Below are 26,807 nucleotides of genomic sequence, written 5' to 3' on the forward strand. Positions count from 1 at the left end.
CGTCTGCCCGCCTGGTGTGGGGTAGTTGCCTGGGTCTGCTCTGCGTTTCCCTCCCTTTTCAGGGCCAGGAGGAACCCCCACAGAGTTAAAAAAAAAAAAAAATGTATGACTCCATGTGCACTATATTTGGGCAGCCTAACCCTGTTGGCCCAAATTTGGGCCCCACAGGCTCGGCTGAAGGAGTTCCTCTGGATTCCGCACTGGCGGCTCTTGCCCCAGTGCCCAAGGCTCTTCATTTATCGTCCCCAGATCCTGACCGGTGCCAGTCGTACCTAGGCGACCTTCCCATCTGCCGGTTTCCAACACAGAGACCCTCGACGTAGCTAGTGCCAAGGGCATTCTTATCCCAGACGACACAGAGCCAGCCGGGCAACTACCGATGGTGAGACCGGCGCTGATAGAACCTTTGGGCTCTTTGTCATATCCTCAGCCTTATTCCGAAGGGCTTGGATTGGCATTCTTCTTTTCATGCTGTCCCTTGCCCTGCAGAGCTCTGCTCTGGACACTCTAAAAAGTAATCTTTTGGCCCTTACTGCCTTTTTTACGGTTTCCAGACCAACCGTCACTGTTCAAGTCCTCTATTGTACATATATTTCTGAAGGGGCTTGTGCATTTTGTTCCTCGTTAACCTTTCATCATGCCCCAGTGGACCTTAACCTAGTCGGCACTTACCTTGTGTGCACCATTTTAGCCGCTGCACAAGTGCTCCCTCTGGCTGCTCACCATCAAGAACGCATTCTTAGTGGCAGTAACTTCTGCCATCAGGGTGAGTGAGCTGCAAGCACTTTTACATCAGCCTCCTTACCCGACAGTCTTTCCTGGCAAGGTAGTGCTCCGCAATAGGGCTTCCTTTTTGCCTAAAGTTGTGACACCTTTCCATCTAGGACAATCTGTCCGCTTGCCCAATTTCTATGCTCCTCCACTTCCTTCTAAGTGGAACGTCTCCACCGTCTGGAGCCAAAAAGAGCGATATCGTTCTACCTTGACTGAACTAAAGAGTTCTGGGTTGATGGCCAACTCTTTGTTGGGAACGTTGGAGCAAAGAAGGGACGTGCTGTACAAAAAAGGACCATCTCACAATGGGTTATCCTTTGCATTAAGATCTGTTATGCTCTGTCAAAAAATAGCCTCGTGAAGGCATCAGAGCTCATTCCACCAGGGCTAAGGCAGCCACTACGGCCTTTCATCCTGTTCCCAGTTCTGGACATCTGCCTAGCAGCTACGTGGGCATCCTTGCACACGTCTACAAAGCATTATTGTCTGGACAATCTGGTAAGTAGGGAGGGCCTCTTTGGCAGTTCTGTTCTACAGGACTGTCTGGTTTAAACTCTGCAATCCCTTTTTGGGGGATAGTATTGATTGGATGTCTGTTCACAGGTAAGGAATATGCAGCTAGATATCTCTATCAGATGAACAAGTTACTTACCTTCAGTAACACCTTATCTGGTAGAGACCTGATCTAGATGGATTCATTATTGACCCACCCATCCTCCATGCACTGCAAATCAGTTCATATGGTCAGGGCTGCTCCCCTTCACACACCACTGTCAGTTAATGTTATGGCTTCTGGGTGTGGAAAGTTGTGAAAGGTACTAATGTCAGCGCGCTGAGGTGTAGCCTTTATAGAATATGTGGACGTCACGACGATGAACTTGACGCCATGGAACGTTTGTCTGAGTCGACCGATGCAACCTACCGGCGCACAGGGGTACTGCTAAGAAAAATCTTCTGGATCCATCCTGACGCCTGGAAGTTCACAGGTAGGGAATCTGTGGCTAGATCAGGTCTCTACTAAATGAGGCATGAGTAAAGTTAAGTAACTTTTCCGACTGACCCTGAACACAAAGAAATTATCTATTCATCTTGACAAAATTGCAATTTCTAGAGGCAACCTTGGGCACTCAATTGGGAAAAGCTTTCCCCTTGGAGTAAAGTTACATAACTTCAGGCCTTGCCAAAGGATTTGGCTCCAATCGGAAAGTGTCCGTTAGTAGTATAACAAAAAAAACTTTCTGCTGGCTCTAAATGAGACCTCTTCAGCAGTAGCTAGATTAACAATGGAAGTTGATGACTGGCATCTGGAGCCACAAAGTGAGTGTCACCAGACGACTTAAACAAGCTCTGCTTCATTGAAGGTTCCCATTAAACCTTAAAGCAGGTCTTCTGTTGCAACCCCCAATGAATGTGACACTGCATGTTTTGGGCACACACATGCACGAGCTATCTACGAGTATCTACTAGTCTGAGGTGGAGAAGCAACTCCACATAGTCAACATGGAGTTATGAACCATCAGGCTAGGCTTGTATTCGTTCCTCAAAGGTTAACAAAGCAAGCTCTGTTAATGACAGCACAAAGTATCATGTCTCGAAGCAAGTAGTAACAAGGTCCTTTTCTCTGTCAGAAGAGTCACAGATGCTGTGGGTCTGGGCCATCATCAATGAGGTGGAAAATGCAGTAGAAAATCTTCCAGGATGCCAAAATGACAAGACAGTTGCAGTCAGCCGCGACCTTAGATTGGCATGAATGAAAACGTCTGCAGGACCAAGCAGAACAAATCTTTCAAAAGTGGGACCAGCCAACCATAGGCATATTTGCCACCCTGGAGAGCAAGTCATGCTGGTTTTCCTGCAGCAGGCTATGGCTTAATACTAGCTCTCACCTCAGCAAGGAGAGTCGAAGAATTACAAGCGTTCACCATAAAGGATCCTTATATTTGCTTAGTCAATGACAAGGTGGTTTTACACACCAATCCACGATTTGTGCTAAAAGTCCCTTCAGACTTTCACTTGAATGAACCGGTTCTCTTTCTTTCTTAATCCATCCACTTCTGCAGAGATATTCTTGTGCTTTCTAGATGTTCACAGGTACATCAGGCTCTACATGAACAAAGCTAAGGACTTGCTTACTTCGGATCAATTATTTACCTAGTTCCGCCATCCAGGAAGAGACCACCTGTGGTCCAAAGAAGGCATCACACGTTAGCGGTTTGCCTGTATCATCTTCTGTCACAACGAGGTACATCATCCACTTCAGGGTAGAACGAGGGCACACTCCAAAGGAAGCATGGCAGATTCACTGTATGCTGGAGTATCTCTAAAGGACATTTAGTGTGAAACCACATCTTAAAGGGGGCATACCTACACCAAGCATTACTGTCTGGATGGGAAGGCAACTGCAACTCAAAACTGGGACTCTCAGTGCAATGCATTCTATTTCAATAAGGTGAGCCTGCTTCCCGCACTATTTAAATGTTATGTACAAATTGCTCTCTTGGTTCAAGCATGTGACTATAGGAAAGATCTAGTGCTGGGAAAGTAGTTATTTACCTGTAACACCAGGTTCGAGGCATGTGGGCTGCTGAATTCATATCTGTGCATAGATCTCCGCCTAGTGTTGGGTACGGATGATTGCATATTGTTGTCCTGGAAGAGTCTTCGAAGTATCACAAGATAGGTGGCTGCTCCCTCGGACTACAGTGCGCATGGGCATCCTCTCCAGCCTCAGATTGTTTTTTTCCGCCATTGGGTTCGGATGTACTTTCCTTTACTCGAAGTTCGGAATCGAAAAAATGTATTCTAAAAGGCACAAAGGCCTTAGAGTTCGTCGGTATTGTTTTGATCGGTGTAGAGAAACTTGATTTAGATTTATCCAGCTCCGGACGTCGAATCGGGCCGCAGGGCCTTCTTGACGCCACGAGGATCGGTCGTCGATGGAGCGGACTCCTTTCAAAAGATGCCCTCAATGTAACGCTAAATTCCCACATACAGACAAACACCCTGTATGTAACAGATGTCTATCCCCAGATCATAACGAAGACGACTGCCTAGCCTGTGCCCAGTTTCGATCCAAAAAGACGATCCGGAATCGAAGGGCCGGTAGGTTAATAATGCAGCAATCAGCGCCGGAGCCAGAAAATATCTTCAGCGACGAGGAAGAACTTGTCGAAGCCGAAGAATCGGAGGTGCAGTCCGATTAAGACTCCGAGCAAGAATCCAATTACTACGTCGACGACGACGAAGACATTGTCGAGGTAGGAGACGACGATCAAGGGATTGGAGCTGTCGAGGACGACTCCAGTGATGAAGCGGGGCAAACCGTGAGTACACCGCCCCACAAAAACATTACGTCGGTTCCAAAGGCTCAGGTCACGGCATCTACGCAAGGCCTTAGCCAAGATCTCAATATCGATTCTATAGCCCCGCACTCCAGCTCAGCTAAGAATATTCAAAAAGAGCCATCTCTTAAACAACATCAAAACTGTTGGTATCGAAACGAAAAACAGTGGAACCGAAACTGATAGACAATACAGTCTTCGGACCGAACTACGTAGACCCATCGGAGTCGAACAGAAAGGTCGCCAAGCCGAAGGCCAACGTACCTATACAAACTCCGAAACCGAAGGCCGTCGACCCGATAAAATCTGCTCCGACTGCCAATAAAACAAAAGTGGTTCTTCAAGAAGGCCTCGATCCCAAAAGGGTTGTCGAACCGAAACAGAAAGTCGACAAGCCATCGAAAACTATCGAGCCGAAGCCAATCAATCCAAAGAGGGGCATCGAGCCAAAAACTCAAGGCATCGTTCCGAAACAGCTTCCGAAGACGCCTCAAGTTCAAAAGGGGACGATCGAGCCGACTAGAAAAGTCGAACCGATCAAAACATCAGCCTTAAAGAAACAAACATAGCCAAAAAACACGGTTGTACTACCGAAGCCATTGGGACCGATTAAATTTGGACTTACAACTCCCCTTGACAAAACGCCAAAGACTCTTGTAACGTCACGACTGGTCGACCCAAAGAGCAGTGTCGGACCGAAACAGTTAAAAACAAAGGCATCAGTGCAAAAGACAAAAACTGCTGAAGAGGAGATCTTATACCCAGACCCCTCAGCAGAAGAACAGTCAAAACTCTATATTGACCCTAATACTGGCAAAGTTACTCTCTACAAAAGGAAAGTCTGACCAGTATCCAGTAAAGACTCCTATACTATCCCACTAAAGAATAAAAGGGACTGTGCTACTTCCCCCTATTCAATTTGATCCTATCCATCCAGCTATGCCTAACCCATACACATATTCACCCACACACTCAGAGGAAGAGGTGATTGATGAAAATAACGAGGATTACATTTACCCAGTAGACCCTGACCCAGACACCCAGCCACAACCATGGCTGGACTCAGCGGACCCTTATAGCTCTACACCTATTCCAGATACACCTGCATACCCTGCTAAGCCTTCCCCTACAGAGGATACGGCTGCATTTAATGCACTAATAGATAGAGCAGCCCTCCATCACAATGTAGAGATGCATGTAGACCCCATTGAGTAGGATTTCCTTGTTGACACTTTTGCTACATCAGTAAGGTCTGTCAAAACATTACCTATGTTGAAAGGGGTACTTAAACATGCAGCAGACCTATTTAAGGAAACAACTAGGGCAAGGGTAATTAACCCTAGAATAGAGAGGAAATACAGGCCAGCACCATTAGACCCCACATATATTAAGGGCCAACTGCCTCTAGATTCATTGGTTGTATCCAATGCACGTAAACGTGCAAACTCTCAAACAGGAGAAGCTCCTCCTCCAGACAAAGAGTCGAAAATTCTTGAGGCTTCAGGCAAAAGGGTAGCTGCCAAAGCAGCAAACACATGGCGTATTGCAAATACACAAGCCCTGCTAGCTAGGTACGACAGGGCACACTATGACACCTTAGAGACACTCCTCCAGCATTTACCAGAACCTTACAAGGAACAGGCTGAGGAACTAGTACAGGAGGGAAAGTTGATAACTAATGCCTCCATTAAATGTGCCTTAGACGTTGCAGACACAGCTGCCAGGTCAATTAACACCAGTGTTATGCTCAGAAGACATGCGTAGCTTCGCATCTCCGGTTTCAAAAATGAAGTTCAGTCCACTATATTAAATCAGCCAGTAAATCCAGATTTCTTGTTTGCTCCAGCTGTCGACAACATTCTGGACAAAATGAAGAAGGACACTGAGACTGCTAAGTCGATTGGAGCCTTGCAGTCCCAACAACATAGGGGCTCCTTTCGTCGCTCCAATTACAGAGGAGCTGCAAAAGGTACCTTGTCAAAGCACAGCTCAAACTACAAGGGGAGCACGCAAGCCACCTACAACAAAAACAATAATAGAGGTGGTTACCGAGGCAATAGCAACAAGGGCAGAGGGAGAGGAGGTAATACCACCAGATCCTCTACCAACACCAAGCAGTGACATCTTGTCGCTACCCCCAGACCATACAACACTGGTCGGGGTCCGACTACAGCAGTTCCTACCTGCCTGGTAAAACATCACCACGGACAGGTGGTGTGAGAAGTTGGCCTGATATGCAGTGTTCACTATTCTAGTGATCACTATGCATCAGTCCAAACGACCCTTATGGTGATTGGTTGTAAGTCAACCTTAGACCAGCTATCCTAGTAGCGTGGATACGAGCAGTCTTCGGGCTAAACTCTAGAGGGCGTGTTAAGCCAGCTGTTATACCATAACATACCCCTTGAACACCAAGTGAAAGGACACCACACAAGTGTTATGAAAATAAACAGTGTATTTATTAGAATCACAACAGCCCTGTACTCTTTATGAGGACAGGGTACTAAGCACACAATCAAAACTCTTAGGAAAATACTTCAAGTGCACAATCTACACAAATGCCCGAGGGCACGGAAAGTCTAGTGTTCTCGGGCGAACCCGATAAGGTAAGTCGGAAGCGATAGGGACTCGGGACCCTTAGATAATGAGGCTATGCGGGCACCGAAATGCCGAAGTTACCTAGCCCAGGGGCTGCGGCTGCACAAGTCTTTACAGACGTCGGGAGTCCTCGCTGACGAACCAGGAGCCGGAAGGAAGGAGTTGCTGGCCGCGACCAGTGTAGATAGTTCGTAGAGATCCAAGCCTGGATCAAGGATGGATGACACCTGAAAGCAGAGGGGACCAAGTTCGTAACTACTAGCCAGTAGTCAGAGGGTACCAGGAGGGCACCGGATGATCGTCACCTCGACTAGGTGAGTGGGCGACGCTAGGCTCTGCAGTCTCACGTACCTGGAGGCGTTGTCGGCGACCAGGATGGAGGTGCGAGCTGTCCCACGGAGGTTGATGCTGTCGGCGTCGCTGGGCCCAGGATTGGGGCAACAAGCCTTGGGAAATTCAGGGCCACGTGGTGGACCTAAAATGGCGTCTTGAGTGGACCAGGAGGGTCCGGGGTGCTCCTCTTTCAGGAGGGAGCAAAGGCCAGTCTGGAGCAACCAGACCAGCAGCGTTGTTGTCGGGCGTCGTCGAGAAGGCCACAAGCCAGCGGGCTAGCAGCCAGACAACGTGATGAGCGGCGGAAAGCGGAAGGGCCCCACGCAGATCGTGGGAGGCTGGACTTCGGTGCTGGAGCTGCTCAGGGTTGGGGCTTCTCGGACCCCAAAGCACTCACCAGAGGATCCCTCGGCGGTCGTGCTGGTTTAGAAGTTGTGCAGGTTCTGATGATGGCCGGTCCCTCGAGGTCTCGTCGCACCCACAGATCTCAGCTGAGCTGACGCTGTGGGTAGAGGTCAGAGGTGCCAGGGAAGCCGGTTCTCGTCGAGCTGGGCAGTCGGATTCCTGAGGAAGGACGTGCAGCAAACCGCAGAGTTCTTAGATGGTGCCTGCGGATGCAGGGTGACTACTCCTTAGCCACAAGGGAGAAATCTTGAGAAGAGTCGAGAGGTCCTTTCGTAGAAAGTATTCTTGATTCAAAGATCTAATTTGGAAGGGTCCCCGCTCCTGCCTTTATCCTAAAGAAAGGGGTGGGTACGCGACTAGGTCCTGCCCTAGGGGTGGGACCAGGAAGGGGGGTGGTTACACCCCTCTCCCATGCCGGACTTTCCCCAGGTCAGGGGCTGGGGTGCCCCTGGAACTGGTTCTAGCCGGCAGATGCGTAGTCAGCACCGGGGTGCCACTCCGCAGTCACCTTCCTGTAAAGCCCTGCCTACCCAGGATACACAAAACCCTGTCTGGGATGGTGCGAGCACCGCCCTGGACAGGAAACCCTTTGTCCAAGCTCTCCTCGCTGGAAGGACTCCCAGCAGCAGGAGGTCAGACTCGTGTCTGTGGTGGCAGCATCCATTTTGTGGAGCTGAGGCTTCAGTTAACTTTAACCGGGGTTCACAGTTACGTACATGTGATGTCCCTCTAGAAGGGTGGAATGATAACCCCGTCGCCAGCATTGGTGAGGGGTCAGCATCCCGATTCGTATGACACCTTACTCGACATGTCTTGATAACGCGATACCGAAGCTATCTATATGGTACGCGTTATCATGGAACAGCCATTGGGTCTTGGTTCCGCAAGCTGCAACCAGGCTTGGCTCATGCCAGAGCGCCAATTCACACGATTCCGCGCACTCTGCCTTCAGGATTGTCAAGGCCTGCCATAGGAGTGACTGATAGGAATTCGGGTGTCCATTTTAGGGTTAGATATAGGTATACTATATCTAAAGCAAAGGGCGAGTACACCACCTTGCCCCAGCTGTCGTGCAGCCAGTTGTGTCAGATTTAGGTGGCCATCCAGGGGTGGCATAATACATGCTTCAGCCCCTGGTAGGCCCTGGGTACACCGATGCCCTGAGTTACAGGGTCTGACAAGGTGGCCCAGTTCCAATTGGGTATTGCACCTCAGGTACACATGTCAATTTAGCGAGAGAACAGCTAGGCTGTGGGTCTGATTGGCAGGCCCACAGCCAGAGAAAGTCGTAAACCAGTGAAACAAAAGCAAAAAATCTGGGTGATCATAGGATTGCAGACCCTACTCTCCTACAGGTGGGTAATACAAATGATCCAAAATGGCTATTGCCTAGAGCTCATCTCCACACCGCCCAACATACCACCCGTATACCGTTCTATGTCCACAGAACATCTCAACCTATTGCAGCAAGAGGTTATCAGTATGCTACAAAAAGGAGCCATAGAACCAGTACCAATACAACATCAGGGTACAGGGGTATACTCTCTATACTTCCTAATCCCCAAAAAAGACTGGTTTCTCAGACCAATATTGGACCTCCGGCCCCTAAATCAATACATTCTATCAGAGCATTTCCGCATGCTCACTCTACAACAAGTCTTACCACTGCTGCAGCAAGGAGACTTCCTCACAACTTTAGACCTCAAAGATGCATACTTCCATATACCGATACACCCGGCTCACAGGAAGTATCTCAGATTCATAATACAAGGTCAACACTACCAATTCAAAGTCCTTCCTTTTGGTGTGACAACAGCCCCACGGGTGTTCACAAAATGCCTAGCGACAGTAGCTGCCTATCTAAGAAGACAGCATATTCATGTCTACCCGTACCTGGACGACTGGCTAATACAAGCAAAGTCAGCCCAGCAACGTGCCAGCCACATGTCTCGCACCATTCATCTCCTACACAGTCTAGGCTTGTCGCTGAACTACCCAAAATCTCACCTACAGCCATCCCATGTACAACAGTACCTGGGAGCAACAGTAGATACTCTAGCAGCAAAAGCATACCCAAGCACAGCAAGAATCAACAGTATGCAACTGCTCATCCTAAAATTCAAGCCACAACGCTCGCTCTCTGCACGAGTGTTTATGCAACTCATAGGCATGATGGCTTTGTGCATATTCATAGTCCCTCACGCAAGACTACACATGCGTCCGCTACAACAGTGCCTAGCACAACAATGGAACCAGGCTCAAGGACAATTGAAAGACCTAGTGTTGGTAACTAGTCGTGCATACAACTCTCTGCATTAGTGGAATCCACAAACCCTTTGCAAAGGTAGACTGTTCCAAGAGCCTGTACCACAGATAGTCATGACGGCGAACGCATCCCCGTTAGGATGGGGAGCCGATGTCCTTCAGTACACAGTGCAAGGCCTATGGACAACACAACAAAAGAAAATGCACATCGACTTACTAGAACTGATGGCAGTTTTTCTGGCACTGAAAGCATTCAAAATACATTTGTGCAACAAGACTGTTGATCCGGATGGACAACATGACAGCAATGTATTACATACAGAAGCAGGGAGGAACACACTCTCCACAACTATCACACCTAGCTCTAAGCATGTGGAAGTGGGACATTCAAAGAAAATTTTTTCTCATGGCGGAACACCTCCCAGGCAAGGACAATCAAATAGCGGATCTGCTCAGCAGACACAGCCAACATATGCACGAGTGGGAGATTCATCCCAAAGTGCTACAACCATACTTCCAACAGTGGGGACAACCAGACATAGACCTGTTCGCCACAAAGGAAAACGCAAAATGCCAGTACTTTGCCGCCAGGTTCCCACTCCGCAGTCGCAGGGCAATGCGATATAGATGAACTGGTCAGGCAGATTTGCGTACGCTTTTCCCCCAGCACCACTAATACCGCTGGTGGCACGGAAACTACTCCAGCATCCAATGACACTAATCCTAGTTGCTCCAACATGGGCGAGGCAACCGTGGTACACAACATTTCTAGAACTCTCCGTGGTGCCTCATCAAAGACTGCATCTAACACCTGCTCTTCTAACGCAGAGCCATGGAGACATACAGCACCCAAATCCGCAACAGCTGAACCTTGCAATCTGGCTCCTGAAGTCCTAGAGTTTGGGTACCTAAACTTACCTCCAGACTGCATGAATATTATGAAAGAGGCAAGAAAACCTGCTTTCCAGAGCATGTTACGCTTCAAAGTGGAAGCGTTTTGTCATTTATTGTAATAATAATGACATAAACACATTAAATGCTTCAACACAAAACATCATTTGCTATCTTTTGCACTCACATCGTTGCAGTTTAGCTTATTCATCTATACGAATACACTTAGCTGCCATAGCAGCTTATCTTCAAAACAGACAGCATCTTTGGCTGTTTCGAGTGCCAGCAATTAAAGCATTCATGGAGGGACTCAAACGAATAATTCCTCCAAAACACCCACCTTCACCAGTCTGGAACCTAAACATTGTTTTACCAGACTGATGGGACCACCATTTGAGCCGTTACATTCATGTGAATTACAATTTCTAACATGGAAGGTGGCTTTTCTAGTAGCGATTACTTCGCTTAGAAGAGTTAGCGAGCTGCAAGCCCTAACTATTCAAGAGCCATTTATCCAAATACATGCAAATAGGGTGGTGCTTAGAACCAATCCTAAATTCATGCCAAAGGTGGTATCCCACTTTCATATCAATCAGACAATAGAACTGCCAGTGTTCTTTCCAAATCCACAGTCAGTACCTGAAAGAGCACTACATACACTAGATGTCAAAAGAGCTCTTCTTTCCTACATTGACAGAACTAAGGATTTTAGGAAAACTAAACAATTGTTTGTTGCCTTTTCACCACAACACAAAGGCAACCCATTTTCAAAATCCGGGTTAGCCAGATGGATCGTTAAGTGCATTCAAATATGTTATCAAAAAGCAAAACGCACCTTAACAGTTCCCCCAAGAGCGCATTCTACACGCAAACTAGGGGCATCTATGGCTTTCCTAGGAAACATTCCTCTAGAGGAAATATGTAGAGCAGCCACATTGTCTACCATACATACCTTCACAAAACACTACTGTGTAGATGTACATTCCAAACAGCAAGCTGCGGTAGGACAGGCTGTTCTAAAAACTCTTTTTCAAACTGCTCCAGCTGGCACAGGTAGCCACCGCTAAGGGAGAGACTGCTGTACATTCTATGCACAGATATGAATTCAGCAGCCCACATGCCTCGAACGGAATATGATATTTACCAGTATGCATCTGTTCTTGGCATGTAGGGCTGCTGACATTCATATTGCCCACCCTCCTCCCCGGTGCCTGTCGCAGCTGTAGCATTCATTCTTTCTTGCATGGACATCTCCTACTTTACTATACTCCATCTCTGCCACAATGGCGAAAAACAATCTGAGGATGCCCATGCGCACTGTAGTCCGAGGGAGGAGCCACCCATCTCGTGATACTTCGAAGACTCTAACAGGACAACCATATGCAATCATCCGGACCCAACACTAGGCAGCCCTACATGCCAAGAACAGATGCATACTGGTAAGTAGCATATTCCTTCTCCAGCGTTATCTTTAATATATGCTCATACTATCCTCTCTGACCAGAGGTTCACAGTTCTGATATGCACTTGTCACATTTGTGCTATGAAATCTGAACTACTGTGGCCTGTAGGGATAGTAGGAGAGCTTAGCACTTCATCTGAGTGGCTGTAATTCGAGTTGTTTCAAATGAGGTAGATGTTCTACTAAACAAAAATTGTTATTAAGGCCTATGGCCGTTTTAGTAGTGTGTACTGCTTTTTAAATTTATTGGGAAATCCCAGAATGATGACTGAGAATGATTCATGCATCGGTATGTTAGAAAGATACCAACACTGGAGAACTGAAGTTTCAGGTAGGTAATTGATTTCTGATTTACACATTTTATCTCCTCAAATACTTGTTTTATTTAACTAAGTTCTCACTGATACTTTGTCATAGGTTTTTCAATGATCTGGCTCCCTAGAGTTCTTTTTGTTTACTTCGTACCATCTTCTCATATTGCCGCATCAAGTCACTTTTTATTGTACAGTTAATAAAAACCTTAACAAACAACCATCTTATTGGTAAATAGTCAAACAGCAATTAAAACCAGGGCACCTATCAAAAAAGTAGGCAATACAGGATAACATGCTGAGTGCAAAGTAACATTTGTGATAAATGACAAGTGTATTATGACAATCATTTTAGCAGCAAAAAAGTGCAAAAAGCAAAAGGCAATAATGGAGTGTCCCAAAGTTGATTCAGAAGTCATCTCATGCCGTTCCACAAAGTGCATTTATACATTAGTAATAAAAGAAGTGCCTTTAGAATGCTTCAGAAGCTGTCATAGAGTGTTCTACAAAGGTATGTTTGAGTGTACAAGCAAGCATGAAAAGTCCTAATGCAAGCAGCACATAACAGGTATGCCAAAAGTGGGATCACCGTAGTTTCTGATGCACTAAAAAGACAGTGCATGGCGCAAAGAACAATGGAGTAATGTCCCAAGCACATGACAGGAGAATTGTCACATATGTTTTTGACGCGCAAAGAAGTAAAGTGCAATGTTCAATGAGCAGAAAAGGGAATGTCCCATGGTTGCCTCAGACCTAGTCCCTGAGCTGTCCTCAAATTTCAGTGTGCAGAAACAATACTGCTGCCACTTGTGTTGTTGACCACACAGAATTTCACCTAAGCAGACTGTTTAAGAACTGAAGCAGGCAATAGCATGAAAAAGAAAAGAGAATCAACTGTTTTTTCTTTTTAAATGAAAAATGTCTGATTTAATTTCTGTTTTTTTTTTTTTTAGTGTCATTGTTCTCTAGCCCCTTGTTAATTAGAGCCAGTGGGCTGACCTTGTCCTGTGTGGAATGGAGTTGTAGCCTTACGTTTGACCTCCAATTTCTCTGGGATTTGTCAACCACTTATTCCTGACTTCTAGAAAGCATAATGATTATGTTGGAATTCTTTATCTAATATGTTTTTATTTGTCAACAGTTATGCCAGAAGAGATAGCCCAACATATGATCCCTACAAACGGTGAGTCCTTTCATTGCAAGATCTGCAAAATGTTATTTTATAAACTACCTTTCACAAAAACCCTATTGTCCATGGCATGTGTGGCTGTAGATACCCATTCTCTGCATACTCCTGTCATCTAGTGTTGGTTTCGGATGGGTTCAAAGAAGTCTTTCGAGTCACAAGGTGTAGTAACTTCTTCCATTCCTGGTAATGTTCTAGAGCATCTGCTCAATTGTTAGATTGTTTTTCTCCACCGACTGGTTTAGATAGGTTCCTTTGAGTGCCGGTTTGATGCCGCTTGGTATTCTCGCAGGCCTGTCTGGATCCTTTCTTACTAGTCAGAGGAAAAAACAGTAAATCTCAGCATCAGTTACAAGCAATGGGTGCCTTTGCTTTACTTCCATGGTCAAACAACTTTGACACCCCGTACGGGGCTCCATCCATTTCTCAGCACCAGAGAATGTACACATAATGGAGAAGACTCCATTGAGTACTGTCCGAAGTGCTGAGCGAAGTATGTGAGGACAGACCGACCTCGATCAGATGTGTAGCCTCTATCTGTCCCTGTACCATCAGGAGGCCTCCTCCTTGGTGTGCCCTGCCTTCAGGAACAAGAAAACTCTCTCCGATAGTGTTGGGATCGTCTCATCACTTTGGTGTCCATGGTGTACCACCAGTCGAGGACTCTGGTTCCAATGTAGAAACGAATCAGCCTCCACCTGCACAGTGCTCACTTCAGAAGAAGGCCAAAGTGAGTATCAACATCCCACCTCCCTCCCCTCGACACCACTTGCAAGGCAAGTATTGCCTCCGAGGAGGTGTGAGTATCGGGCACACAGGCCAGTTATGAGGCCTCCGGTCCACAACTGCCCTAAGTGCATGGTCTGCACTGGCCTGCCAAGTCTGAGCCGATGCACACACAACTTTGTGTCGAAGCCTTCTGCCAAGCCATGCCCTTCGACTTCGACCGGCTCTGTGACTCTAGCATCGAAGACACCCATGAGGTCGGTCTTGGAGTCCAACCCTTCAGATCTGAAAATCGGCTAGTGCCAGCGGACATTCTCTGCGCAGAGAAAACTGGCATTCAAGGCATCATCCTTTGTGGCTACCGAGGTCCAGGATCAGCCAATCCTCTAGCGCCTTCAGGAGAAGTTAGATGCCAAACAAAGTAAACATATTTATCCTGAGGCTGAATATGAATTCTCCTTGAAGAAAGGGCACTTATCCTCCAATGAGGAAACTGACTTTTGATGAAGTTCTGAATCTACTGTCTAAACCAGTGCCCACAAAATCTCAACACCATAAGAAGGGCACCTCTCCTCCACCTCCTTTGCCATGCTTGCCTCTGCCTCGCTGCCTTCCTGCCGAACTATCCCCTGAAGGAGCGCATACTGAAGGCGGCGCGCCTCAAGCAGCCCCTGCGTTTTCGAGACCACAATGTGGAGCTTTTCCAGGACCAGTCGGCGATATCACCCTACAGAAGCGGAGATCATTCAAAGTTGCCACCGCCTTCCTGCGCAAGGAGGGGGTCCCCTACTCCTGGGGGCACCCTTTCAGACTAATCTTCAAGTGGAATGGCGCCCTGCACCAGCTCCGCTCCCTGCGTGACACCTGTGCTGTTCTGGGCATCCCACACGAGGAGGCGCTGACGGACGATGCGGACGAGGGTCGTTCATCTAGGACTGCGTCTGGATCTCCTCGGACGACGGGGGACGGCTGGCAGAAAGTGCGTCGAGGCAGGCAGCAAAAGAAGCCTCTTAAGCCTAACCCCGAAATTGTGGCCCAGGAACAGGCTGCTGCGATCCAAGTAGTTTCCAAGGACACTGGTGCCGACTCGTGAGACGACTTCAGCGACGGTCGACATCAGCTAAGTTTTTGCCTCAGGGTCAGGGGGCCAAGGGCCGCCGCTGCCACACACCCACACATTGACTCATTTACCACAGGCCTAGACTGACGAATGATTGGCCTGGGACTATGTTCACCGGTTGGGGTTATGGGGATGTGCGGGGATGGGGGGTAGGGGGGGGCGAGGGGACGAGGGCGAAGGTTGTGGGGGGAGTTGGGGTTAGGGAGGGCGCAGGAGTCCGGGGTGGGGGACCCAAGGGTGGTCGTTCCAATGAGGCGGAGCAAGAGGGGACACAAGGGAGTTCTGCACAAGGATTGGTGGAGGTGGTCACAGGGGCTCGAGGGTACACCTGGGGCAAGCGCAGCGTTAGCGGGGCTGAGCCTTCGTTCCTAAATGACTTCTGACACACTACAGGTTTTAACGCTCAACGTTAAGGGCCTCAACAACCCCATTAAGAGGCGGGCGGTGCTCTCGTACCTAGAGAACTCCGGCGCAGCTATCTGCCTCCTACAGGAGACACACTTGCTGGCAAAAGAATGGCACCGAATGCAGTCCAGAGCCTTCCCAACACAGCTCTACTCCTCCACCATGGAGAAAAAGGCAGGGGTGGCCATTCTGTTCGCTAAGCATTTCAAGGGCCAAGTAAGGGACAAAGTGGCAGAAATAAAGGGCAGGCTGCTGGCATACACTGTTAGCATTGGAAATGTGGGTTTTACAGTGGGAACTATATATGCACCCAACGCTAAACAAGAATCATTCCTCACCGGGGCACTGGCTGAGGTTCTGGGGGCTGCAACCAAGTACACCCTGGTGGGAGGGGATCTGAATCTGGTGATGGACAACGCGATGGACAGGTCGGGGCGCAGATTTGGCGACTCGGGCGCCCTATCCACACAGGGGAAGCAATGGCTCACTAGTAGGGGCTTCAAGGATGCATGGCGGGAGGTACACAACATGGCACCTGGGTACACCTTTTACTCACACGTTCACAAGACTTACGCCAGGTTAGATCATTTCCTTGCATCGGCGGATATCACTCCCACGGTAACCGACGTGGAGGTCATCCCAGCGGCCCTGTCCGACCATGACGCAGTCCTTCTGCGCCTGCGGGTCCCCCGCTCTCATTCTGGCACCTGGAGATGGCGCCTCAGAGAGTCCCTGCTCACGCGCAAAGCAGTCACTCAGCAACTGACCCAGACTATCTCGGACTATCTAGGCAGGAATGACACAGGGGAGGTGGCCATGCCCGCGGTGTGGGGGGCGCTTAAGGCGGTGGTCAGGGGGGATTTACTGGCGATCTCGGCCGCTGACAACAAGCTACGTAAAGAAAGGCGCCAAGAGTTATCCGCTCAGGTGCTGGAACTCGAGCGTGTGCATTGTCGAACGGGGGCCCCCAGGATCTGGCGCCAACTGAAAGCTGCCAGGGCCCAACTGGCTAACCTAGATTTGGACAGGGTGGAATATGCGGCTCTGCGCCTCAAGCACACTTACTATGTAGGGGGGGACAGAACAGGTCGACTGCTGGCTAGCAAACTTAAAGCGCAAACGGTCAAAGCCAAGGTGCAAGTCATTCGAGGGGACGACGGTCGAGAACACTGTGATGACGAGCACATTGCCGAGTCCTTTAGGGCATTTTATGCCAAGCTGTACGAGGCTGAGCCGGCGGTGGATGCGGAGGTCGGGTCGGAGTATCTGGAGGGGTCCAACGTGACCGCTCTGAATGGCGCAAACGCTGAGGCGTTGGAAGCTCCCATCCGCCTAGAGGAGGTGGTGTCCGCCATTGCACGCCTGAAACCACTCAAGGGAATTTGTTTTAGTACGTATTTAGTAATTTGTGATGGGTTTAAAAGGATGAATTCATAATCCTTAATGTGAACAAATCGAGTACTATTAGACTCTAATTCAATGTAAACTCAATTTTGACAGGACACAACATATAAACAATAGACGAGGTGTATTAGAAAAATAGATTTTTATCAAAAGGAATTTTAAAGGAGACACTTCATATACAGATAAGTAAACAAACAAAGAATAGGTCTGTGGGTACACACAGAAATAAATCAATACGTGACTCAACAGAACCTAAAATATATAGTTAATGTAGATTTGTAATTGTAAATATTTTTATTTCAGATTACAATATCTCTGTACAGATTTCAATTGACCGCAGTCCTGAAGATGGTTTCTACAAATAACTCTTAGGAAACCGAAACGTCGACCCTACATCTTATCCCTATCTTGTTTTATTCAATGTAACTGGGGATAGATGTCTTTTAGGTTCTGTTGAGTCTGCAGGACAGATCAGATGGGAGAGAGAGATCGGACGGGAACTGTCGGTCAGGGAATGGCAGGACATATTTTACAGGGCCCATCACACGGCTAGGAATATGGCGAGCAAGGAAGCCGCGGTTAAAGTGGCCTGCTACTGGCACTTGACACCGGAACGCCTCCACAAGAGCAACCCCCGGCGCGATCCAAAGTGTTGGCGGGGCTGCGGTCAGATTGGGACCATGCTTCATTTGCTGTGGGAGTGCCCGGAGGTGCAAGCCTACTGGGAGGAGGTACTGAAAGACATAGATTTGCACTTTGACACAGAAATCCCACGTTTCCCGGCATACACGATCTTAGGCCTACCTAAAAAACTGACCTTCCCACTTAAATCCATCCGAGGGAAACAGATGGGGCTGGCCTTGGGAGCAGCGACACACCACATCCTTTCGCTGTGGGGCAGCTCACGCAGACCATCTCACACGGGTTGGCTCCACAAAATCTGGTTCATAATGGGTATGGAGCGCATACAGGCCTCCCTCATGCAGACCACGGACACGTTCCGAGAGGTGTGGGCGCCATTGATTGCACTACTCTTCACTGAATTCCACGAACTAACATGCCCCAAATACCTTCGAGTCCTAAGACTGGTGGATGAATTCCGCAAACCGGCTGCCGCTCAGGGACAGAAGGGCAAGCGGAGGCCTACATGATCCCCCTACCTAGACATTGGCGAAACGCACCCCGGGGGAGAGGGATGGCATGGGGGAGCAGGGTGGGTAACGCGGTTGTTCAGTTGGGTGGGGACCCGGGCTGAGGGGGGGTGGTGGGACGGGGGTATGTTGGGGTGTTCTCTCACTTAAAAATGGCCTTTGATGCACGCATGGACACATGGCCCGAGGCCGGTTGGCCCTGATGCTCTCTCCCGGGAGTCATGGGAGTAGCTCGCAAGACATGGTGAATTGTTTTTGTCCTATCACTGTGATGTACTATGATGCTGCCAATAAAAACATATTTGATCCAAAAAAAAAAGAAGAAACTAGAAAGGTGTCAAGAGCCATTCCTATTATAGATTATATCTGGAAAGAAGGTGTCAAGGTGATGAAAAACCCTGCTTCAGTTCCAGCAGTGTTGCCAAGGATTGATAAAAAAATATCGCGCTCCTCTCACTAGTCCTGCATGCCTCATTGGACACCCGCGGACGGATTCGGTCATCTCGCAGGTTGCACAGCAAAGATCGAAAAACCCAGCCACCCCTATCACTACACCACCGGATAAGGAGGGGCGTCGTTTGGACCTTGTTGGTAAGACATTTTCCACCATGGCTGCTGCCTGCAAATTCTTTAGCGATTATAGGGCGCTATGATCGCCAAATGCGGTCCGAGATGGCTGGTTTGAATAATCTAATCTCAGAGGATAAACGACAGGAGGCACGCAAGATTTTAACGGAGGGGGAACGTGCAGCGGCAGAAACCATTGACTGCGCCTTTTGATATTGCCAACACAAACCTTAGACAGCTGGCAGGAGCTGCAGTTCTCAGACAGGGCTGGCTAAATGCTACCACCTTTAGGCCTGAAGTCCAACTTAAGATCCTGGACATGGCTTATGATGGAGAGTCTTTATTTGGGAAGCACATCGATGAGGCTCTCCAGGCAATCAAGACGGATACTGACACTGCAAGATCCCTAGGCTCTTTGCAGTACAAGGGAGGATCTTTTAGAGGTGCTAGAGGATGTGGATACTCCTCTAGAGGAAACTACTACCAACAAGGCAGACAATATTAGCCTCAGTACCGGCAAAGTTATCAGTCTTCTTTTCGACAGTCCGGAACAGCTAGTTTCTCTCGCCAAGGTAGACGAAAGCGCACCAACAATCAAGGGCGAGACACTCACAGAAAACAGTGAGGTCAGCTGGGCGCCAACCTTATTTCCTTCCCTCCCTGTGGGCGCGAAGATATCTGCCTTTAAAGAACAGTGGCAGCGGATTACATCCAATCAGTGGGTACTGGACTTAGTACAACATGGTCTCCAAACTACCAATAACTCCGCCCAGGGGTCCCCCTCCCCCTCGTCTTCACTTATTGTTCAAGGAAATTCATTCGATGCTCCTCAAGAACGCTGTAGAAAAAGTTCCAATACATCAGAGGCAGACAGGCTTTTATTCCCGTTTTTTCCTCATAAAAAAGAAATCCGGGGAATGGCGACCGATCCTAGACCTGCGCAAACTCAACAGATATCTCAAGAAGCAGGGTTTCCACATGGTCACTCTTTCGGAAATTCTAAATTGCCTCAACAAGGGAGATTTTATGGCGTCCTTGGACATGGAAGACGCATACTTACACATCCCAATCCATCCAAAACATCGAAAGTATCTCCGTTTCACTGTGGCTGGCACCCATTATCAGTTCAAAGTTCTCCCATTTGGCCTCAAGTCGGCACCAAGGATTTTTACAAAGTGCCTAGCCCCAGTAGCAGCAGCACTACGCTCATCAGGGATCTGGTTTTCCCGTACTTGGACGACTGGCTAGTCAAAGGTCCATCAAAATGCAGGCAGAGCGACATAAGTGTGCCGCAATCTCTTTGCATCCCTAGGTCTCACTGTCAACGAAAAGAAGTCTCAATTGGTTCCGAAAAGAATCCTACTTTTCCTAGGAGCTTGTCTGGATACAATACAATGCAAGGCATTCTTGTCTCAAGAAAGACAGCTCCGTCTACAGACATTGGCCATAAAGCTATCTAAAAGAGAGTCAGTTTCAATTCGCCTCTTTGCCTCACTTCTGGGAATGTGTTCCTCAGCCATAAACCTCATTCCGCTGTCACGTCTCAAAATGCGGCCTCTACAGGAGGAGCTACATCTTCAATGACAGCAAGCGACAGGCTCCTTCGAGGACATTATCAAAGTCACCCCACATATAGTGGCTGCTCTTCAATGATGGACACAGCTTCACAATCTAAAACAAGGACTCACATTCTTGCAAATTCCTCCAGACTTTGTCTTGACGACGGATGTGTCCATGGAAGGCTGGGGAGGCCATTTCCAAGACTTGCAGGTGCAAGGCAAATGGTCTCAGAAACACAAGAAATGCCACATCAACAGTCTAGAGTTGAGAGCCATCTTCCTCTCTCTTACAAGCGTTCCTCTCCAGAATTGCTGGGTCTTCAGTCCTGGTCCGAACGGACAATACCACCAGCATGTTTTATATAAACAAGCAGGGAGGGACAAGGTCGCCTACACTATCAAAAGAAGCTCAAGAGTTATCGGACTGGCTAATGCTTCACGACATAACTCAAGGCGGAACATGTCAAAGGTCTGCACAATACCCTGCCAGACAAACTGAGCAGATTCTTGTCTGATTGCCACGAATGGAAGCTGGACAACACACAATTGATCAAGGTGTTTCAGACCAACGTTGGATTTATTTGCGACCCACCAGAACAAGAAATGCCTGTATTACTCCAGCAGATACCCTCAACAGGGGTCAAGAGGGAATGCCCTGTCCATGCGATGGTCAGGGATCTATGCTTACGCCTTTCCTCCGATCCAGCTGATTCCGTGAGTGTTGCGCACAATGAAATTGGAGAGCTGCCGTCTCCTTCTGATTGCTCCCAGATGGCCTAGTCAATATTGGTTTCAGGAGCTCATGTTGCTGTCACAGGAGCCTCCGATCAAACTTCTACTGGCTCCAACACTACTGTTACGCAACGGGGTCAGATACTTCACCCAGACCCTCAATCTCTAAAATTGCACGCATGGCTCCTAACTTCTTAGAATTCCAACACCTACAAATTCCTCAAGACTGCTGGGACATCTTGAAGAAAGCACGAGCCCAGAGCACGTTGAATACCTATCGTCTCAAATGGAAGCGTTTCCGTTCCTGGTGTGCTTCAAACGCTTTACACCCTATCGAAGCTCAAACGGAAAAAATTATGCCTTATCTTTTACATTTGGCTCACTCTGGTCTTTCATTTTCGTCCATAAAAGTCCATTTAGCGGCTTTATCCAGGTTCAGGAAAGTGGCTGACACTCCATCACTATGCTCTTCGTCACTTATAAAACAATTCATGAGGGGTCTTTTCCGGACTTATCCTCCAATTAAACCTGCACCACCGGAATGGGAACTCAACACGGTCCTCTCACAGCTGATAAAACACCTGTTCGAACCGATCCACAAAGCCGACCTCAAATTCTTGACATGGAAGGTCGCCCTGCTTTTAGCCCTAACTTCTGCCAGAAGAATAGGAGAAATTCAGGCTTTCACTATCAAAGAACCTTTCTTACATTTTTCTCAAGAGTATGTCACTCTCCGAACAAATCCAACTTTCATACCCAAAGTGCCATCTGAATGAACCAGTGAAATTGCGGGCTTTTTTCTTCCCAAATCCTACAACCCCGGCAGAAAGAACACTACATTCTTTGGACATTGAACAATGTTTAAAGTTTTATCTTCAAGGAACAAAGAGCTTCAGAAAGTCAGATCAGCTATTCGTGGCTTATGGCCAAACTACATTGGGGAAAGCGGTCACTAAAGCCACAATTTCAAGATGGATAGCCTCTGCGATCCATTACTGCCATGTTAAAGCTAACCGAGCACTACAAAGGACTGTAAGGTCTCACTCTACAAGAGCTGTAGCAGCATCTACAGCATTGTTTGCAGGAGTAAAGCTAGAGAACATTTGCCGTGCTACGACATGGAAGAATGTCCACACGTTTACAAGACATTACTGCTTGCAATCAGCAAAATCAAGAGGTTGCGGCAGTTGGACAAGCGGTTTTACGTCACCTGTTTCCATAAGAACATATTCAGGTAACAATGTTTGGTTCATTTTATAATGTGTGTTATAATGTGTGTATACTATTCAGTATTTTTGTTGATATAAAAGAAGAGCATATTAAACAGATTGTTTGTTTGTTATGCTATTTTTCCTTTCCGGTGGAGTACTAGATGACATACTTTTATTAGTAGATCATTTACTTTGCAATTGTTGGTTGTTACACATAAGTTTATGGGGGTGCACCACAATAAGAATCCCACCATCCGCAACCGACTTTTGCCTGGCTTACTGCTTGCTATTCTGATTCAGGCATGTGAATCTTTGAAAGATACCCCAATACTGGATAAGAAAACAAGTTACTTACCTGTAACTTCAGTTATCCAGTATTGGTATCTTTCATAGATTCACATGCACCCACCCTCCTCCCTGGAGAGTCTGTTCTCTACGTTTGGGATACTCATTCCCACTTGTGCTACGAAAATCTGAGGAGAACTGGCTCTGCAGAGAGGGTTCTAGAGGGTGCTGTGAGCGGATTGGTTGGTGCAAAGACTTTGGTCTTTTTAGCATAATGAGGTAGATAGGCTACTACAATCTAGGCATCAGGCCTTCTCATAGGGGCAACTACAATCTAGGCCTCAGGCCTTCTCATAGGGCCTACCACTGTAATTTACTTTTTGCACTGCTTTTTTATATACCATGTGACTCCCACCTCGGCGACGGGGGATGATTCAGGCATGTGAATCTATGAAAAATACCAATACTGGATAACTGAAGTTGCAGGTAAGTAACTTGTTTTCTTCTTCATGGTGACACTGGCTACCACCCAAAGATTCATGCAGTAGTTGCCAACTATTTGGGGGATGCTCAAACCAGCCTCTGACATCTTCAAGGAGCCGGTCAAGGCACAAGTCATCATACCTAGGGTCGACAAGAAGTAAAATGCTTCTGTGTTCGACCCTTGGTACATTAGGTCACAACTGCCCACTGACTCCTAGTAGTCCACAGGCCTGGAAAATAGCATATTTAAACTAAATGCTCTGAAAACTGAGTTCCTTCTGATCTCACCTCCTGCGAAAAAGGCCATCACCCAAACCTGGCTCAATCATCTAACCGCACTAAATGTCCAGCCCACCATCGTGGACTCTGCAAAATCCCTTGGCATCACACTTGACTCCAATCTTGACATGCAGCAGCATATTAGCAAAGCAACTAAAGGAGCCAACATCCAAATCAACACGCTGAGAAAACTCAAACCCTTCCTACCACCCAAGGACTTCCGAACTGTTGTACAAGCCCTAGTAATTCCTCGCATAGACTACGGAATTGTGGCTCTCAGCGGGCTCCCCCTAACAACCACGGCGCCCCTACGAGCCTCCTTGAACGCGGCCGCGAGACTCATCACTGGTTCAAGAAAACACTCACATATATCCCCTGACTTAAAAGCCCTGAACTGGTTGCCTTTTGAAGCCAGAGTTCAGCTGAAAATTGCCTGTATGACACACTCGGCCGTACACTACAAGTCACCCTACTACCTCACTCACAAGCTGACTATATCAGGAGGCTCAAGATCCAACAGAAGCACAAAGAATCTCCTCCTGAAACCTCGTAGATTCCGAAAGGAAAAAACATACAAACGCTCCTTCTCTGGAATGGCACCTAGGATCTGGAATGCACTCCCGCCAGAAACTAGGCTTATCCCCTCCTCTGTAATCTTCAAGATAGAGGTAAAAGCCATCCTTATGGCTAAGTTCACCTGAACCCTATTGCTACTGGAACAATGACAGTACATGGCTCCTATATTATCGGCTACCTGAATGCTTATCTATATTAGACTCTTTTATGACTGCTACTGGATCAAAATCATTGCACGGATGCTATATTATTGGTTTCCAGATTGTTTATTAGGGCTGTACACTATGACTTGAGTGCTTTACTAACTTGCAATCCACTCACTACTGCCTACTATTCTGTTTTCAACAGTTTGGTTACACCCTCTAGGGTGCTATAATCTTATTCGAGTCGACACTGGACGGCTTCTATATTATTGTTTCTTGATTGTTATTAGTGTGCATACTCTTGTGCGATTGCTACCCTATTTTGCAACTCACTCACTACTGAATTTTATACTGTTTTCAAAAGTTTGTTTATCCTACCTACTGTTTTCTGTAAAGCGCTCTGATATCTGCAAAGATCTTGTTCGCGCTATATAAAACTTTAAAAATAAAATAAAAATAAATAAATATTCCCTTCTCCTGACCTGGAGGATAAGAAAATTGTCGCAACAGAGAAATATGTAGTGGCCGAGCCTAGTACAAAAAGAGGGGTCAGAAGTTAGAAGCAGAGGGGAAAATTATTTCCATCACTAACATTAGATGTGCTCTATATGCTTTAAATGTTCACACTCCTTCGCTGTGTTCCGTGACTCGGGCAGATTGGACAGGGCTGGCCCAGAGAACGATTGTGTTCTTAGGGAGACCCCCCTGGCGGACACCTGTTCGGGCTCGTGAAATTCATGAACTCGTAAATGTTTTCCCGCATTACTGGGATCAGCCTCGACTCCTAAATTAGAAGACTTGAAACTTGATACTGATGACCTACTCTCCTCTGAGGGGCCTTTAACCGGATTACGGAAGGGCCAACAGTGGTACTGATTGCGACAGTCCTGACGAAGACCGGGGTGACCTTTTTAGGCGCATTTCCAGCGGTCGAAACATGTTGACTTCAGCAGTGGTAGGAGGGAAGTCTTGAGGAACCTCACTTTCTCAATAAGACATTTCCCAACCTTTTTCTTATTCTTAATCCTGGTAGGGGTACCTAATTGTGTTGAATAAAGTAATTCTTTCTATTGGCACCCGTAACCAGTTTTAATCACTTTCCTATACTGCACCTTTTTGTCGCACTTTCAGTCCCAGTCACAGGGTGTTTTGCACACGCTTTTCACCTCATTTCATGTTACTCGTATGTGTTGATATTATTTGGTTGTACGTCTTGTAGTGTGGAATTTATTATTTTTTCCCCCTCCCTAATGCTCCGCCCTGGATGTGGCTACACCAGGGCGTTTGTAGCAGGCCCTATGATGAAGTATGTCACATACTTCGGCATGTGAGTGAGGGCAGTTTTTCAAAACTGAGAATTTTTTTGGGGTTATGTCTATTGTGCACTCTATATACCCCTTCAGTATGAACATTTGATCTGGTATAGGGGCCTGGGGCATTGGAGTTTAAACAGTAATGGCCCTCTCCCCTTCTTTGTGTTAAGTCTCTATGCTTTAGACATCACTGCTCAATGGGGTAAATACCAGTATCCTCCTTCGAAGACATGCCTGACTGTGTGTTTCTGGTTTTAAATCAGAGGTACAGCAGCACCTAAACAGCTTGTCTTCTGACGGCCAGCAACTGTTCGGCTCTCAGGTTGACCAGATGCTGGAAAAAATAAAGGATACTGAGACTGCTAAAGTGTTGGGTGCCTTACATACCCCATCTGCCCTTGGCTCCTTTCGGCATACACAATATCATGGAGGGACTAAAACCACCGCCCCAAGATATCTGCTTCCTTTCGCCGGCAACAGCAAAAGCACACACACTCTGGGGGTTACTACAGGGCAGGATATAAAAATTTTTATGGCAGGGGTAAAGGCGCAGCACCTCAAAGGAGCTTCAACACCGAAGTGACTCCCTTACATCCTTGCCCCCAACCTCCCCCGTCCTGCACAGACACAAACTCTCACTGGAACATCAGCATCTGCTCCAAGAGGGAATTCATGATTACTCAGCAAAAGGTCCAAAGAAACTGTACCACCACAACACCGCAGCAAGTGGGGGTATACTTACTCATTCCCAAGAAGGATGGGACACTAAAGCCCATTCTCGACCTCCGACCCCTCACCAATTTCATCCTGTTAGAACACTTCTACATGGTGACACTCTAGTACGTCATTTCTCTACTACAGTAAGCTGATATTATGACCGCTGTCCATCTGAAGGATGCCTACTTCCACATCGCCATTTATTCACCCAGCTCATCGCCTGTTCCTCTGGTTTGAGGTAAGTGGTCAGCATCATCAGTTCAAAGTGCTACCCTTTGGAGTGACTTTAGCTCCCAGGGTCTTTACAAAGTCTCTTTCCATCATAGGCGCTCACCTCAGAAGGAGCAGTGTACACAACGTCCCTTACCTAGACGATTGCCCGATCAAGAAATCAACGGAATAGAAATACCTAGCCTGCACCCAAGCCACAATAAATCTCTTGCACAGCCTATGTTTTAACATCAGTGCTACTGTTGCCACCAAATCGTATTTCCAGCCCCTTCAGGTGCAGCCCTTCCAAGGAGCCATATTCTACACTCGCACTGGGAAGGCGTACTCCCTGCAAGGGTC

The 26,807-nt window shown here is 47.5% G+C and overlaps 1 protein-coding gene across 10 annotated transcripts in view; it reads left to right on the top strand.

The window, feature by feature from the left end:
• Positions 1-26,807, top strand: part of CLASRP (CLK4 associating serine/arginine rich protein) — an 893,416-nt gene that overhangs the window by 461,042 nt on the left and 405,567 nt on the right. For all 10 annotated transcript variants that reach the window (XM_086938423.1, XM_086938429.1, XM_086938425.1 and 7 more), the window contains one exon: positions 13,522-13,563. In XM_086938423.1, the coding sequence (XP_086794549.1) occupies positions 13,522-13,563 (42 nt within the window). The remainder of the gene's footprint in view (positions 1-13,521; positions 13,564-26,807) is intronic.

This window comes from Lissotriton vulgaris, chromosome 9, assembly GCF_964263255.1.
Source record: "Lissotriton vulgaris chromosome 9, aLisVul1.2, whole genome shotgun sequence".
Classification (NCBI taxonomy): domain Eukaryota; kingdom Metazoa; phylum Chordata; class Amphibia; order Caudata; family Salamandridae; genus Lissotriton; species Lissotriton vulgaris.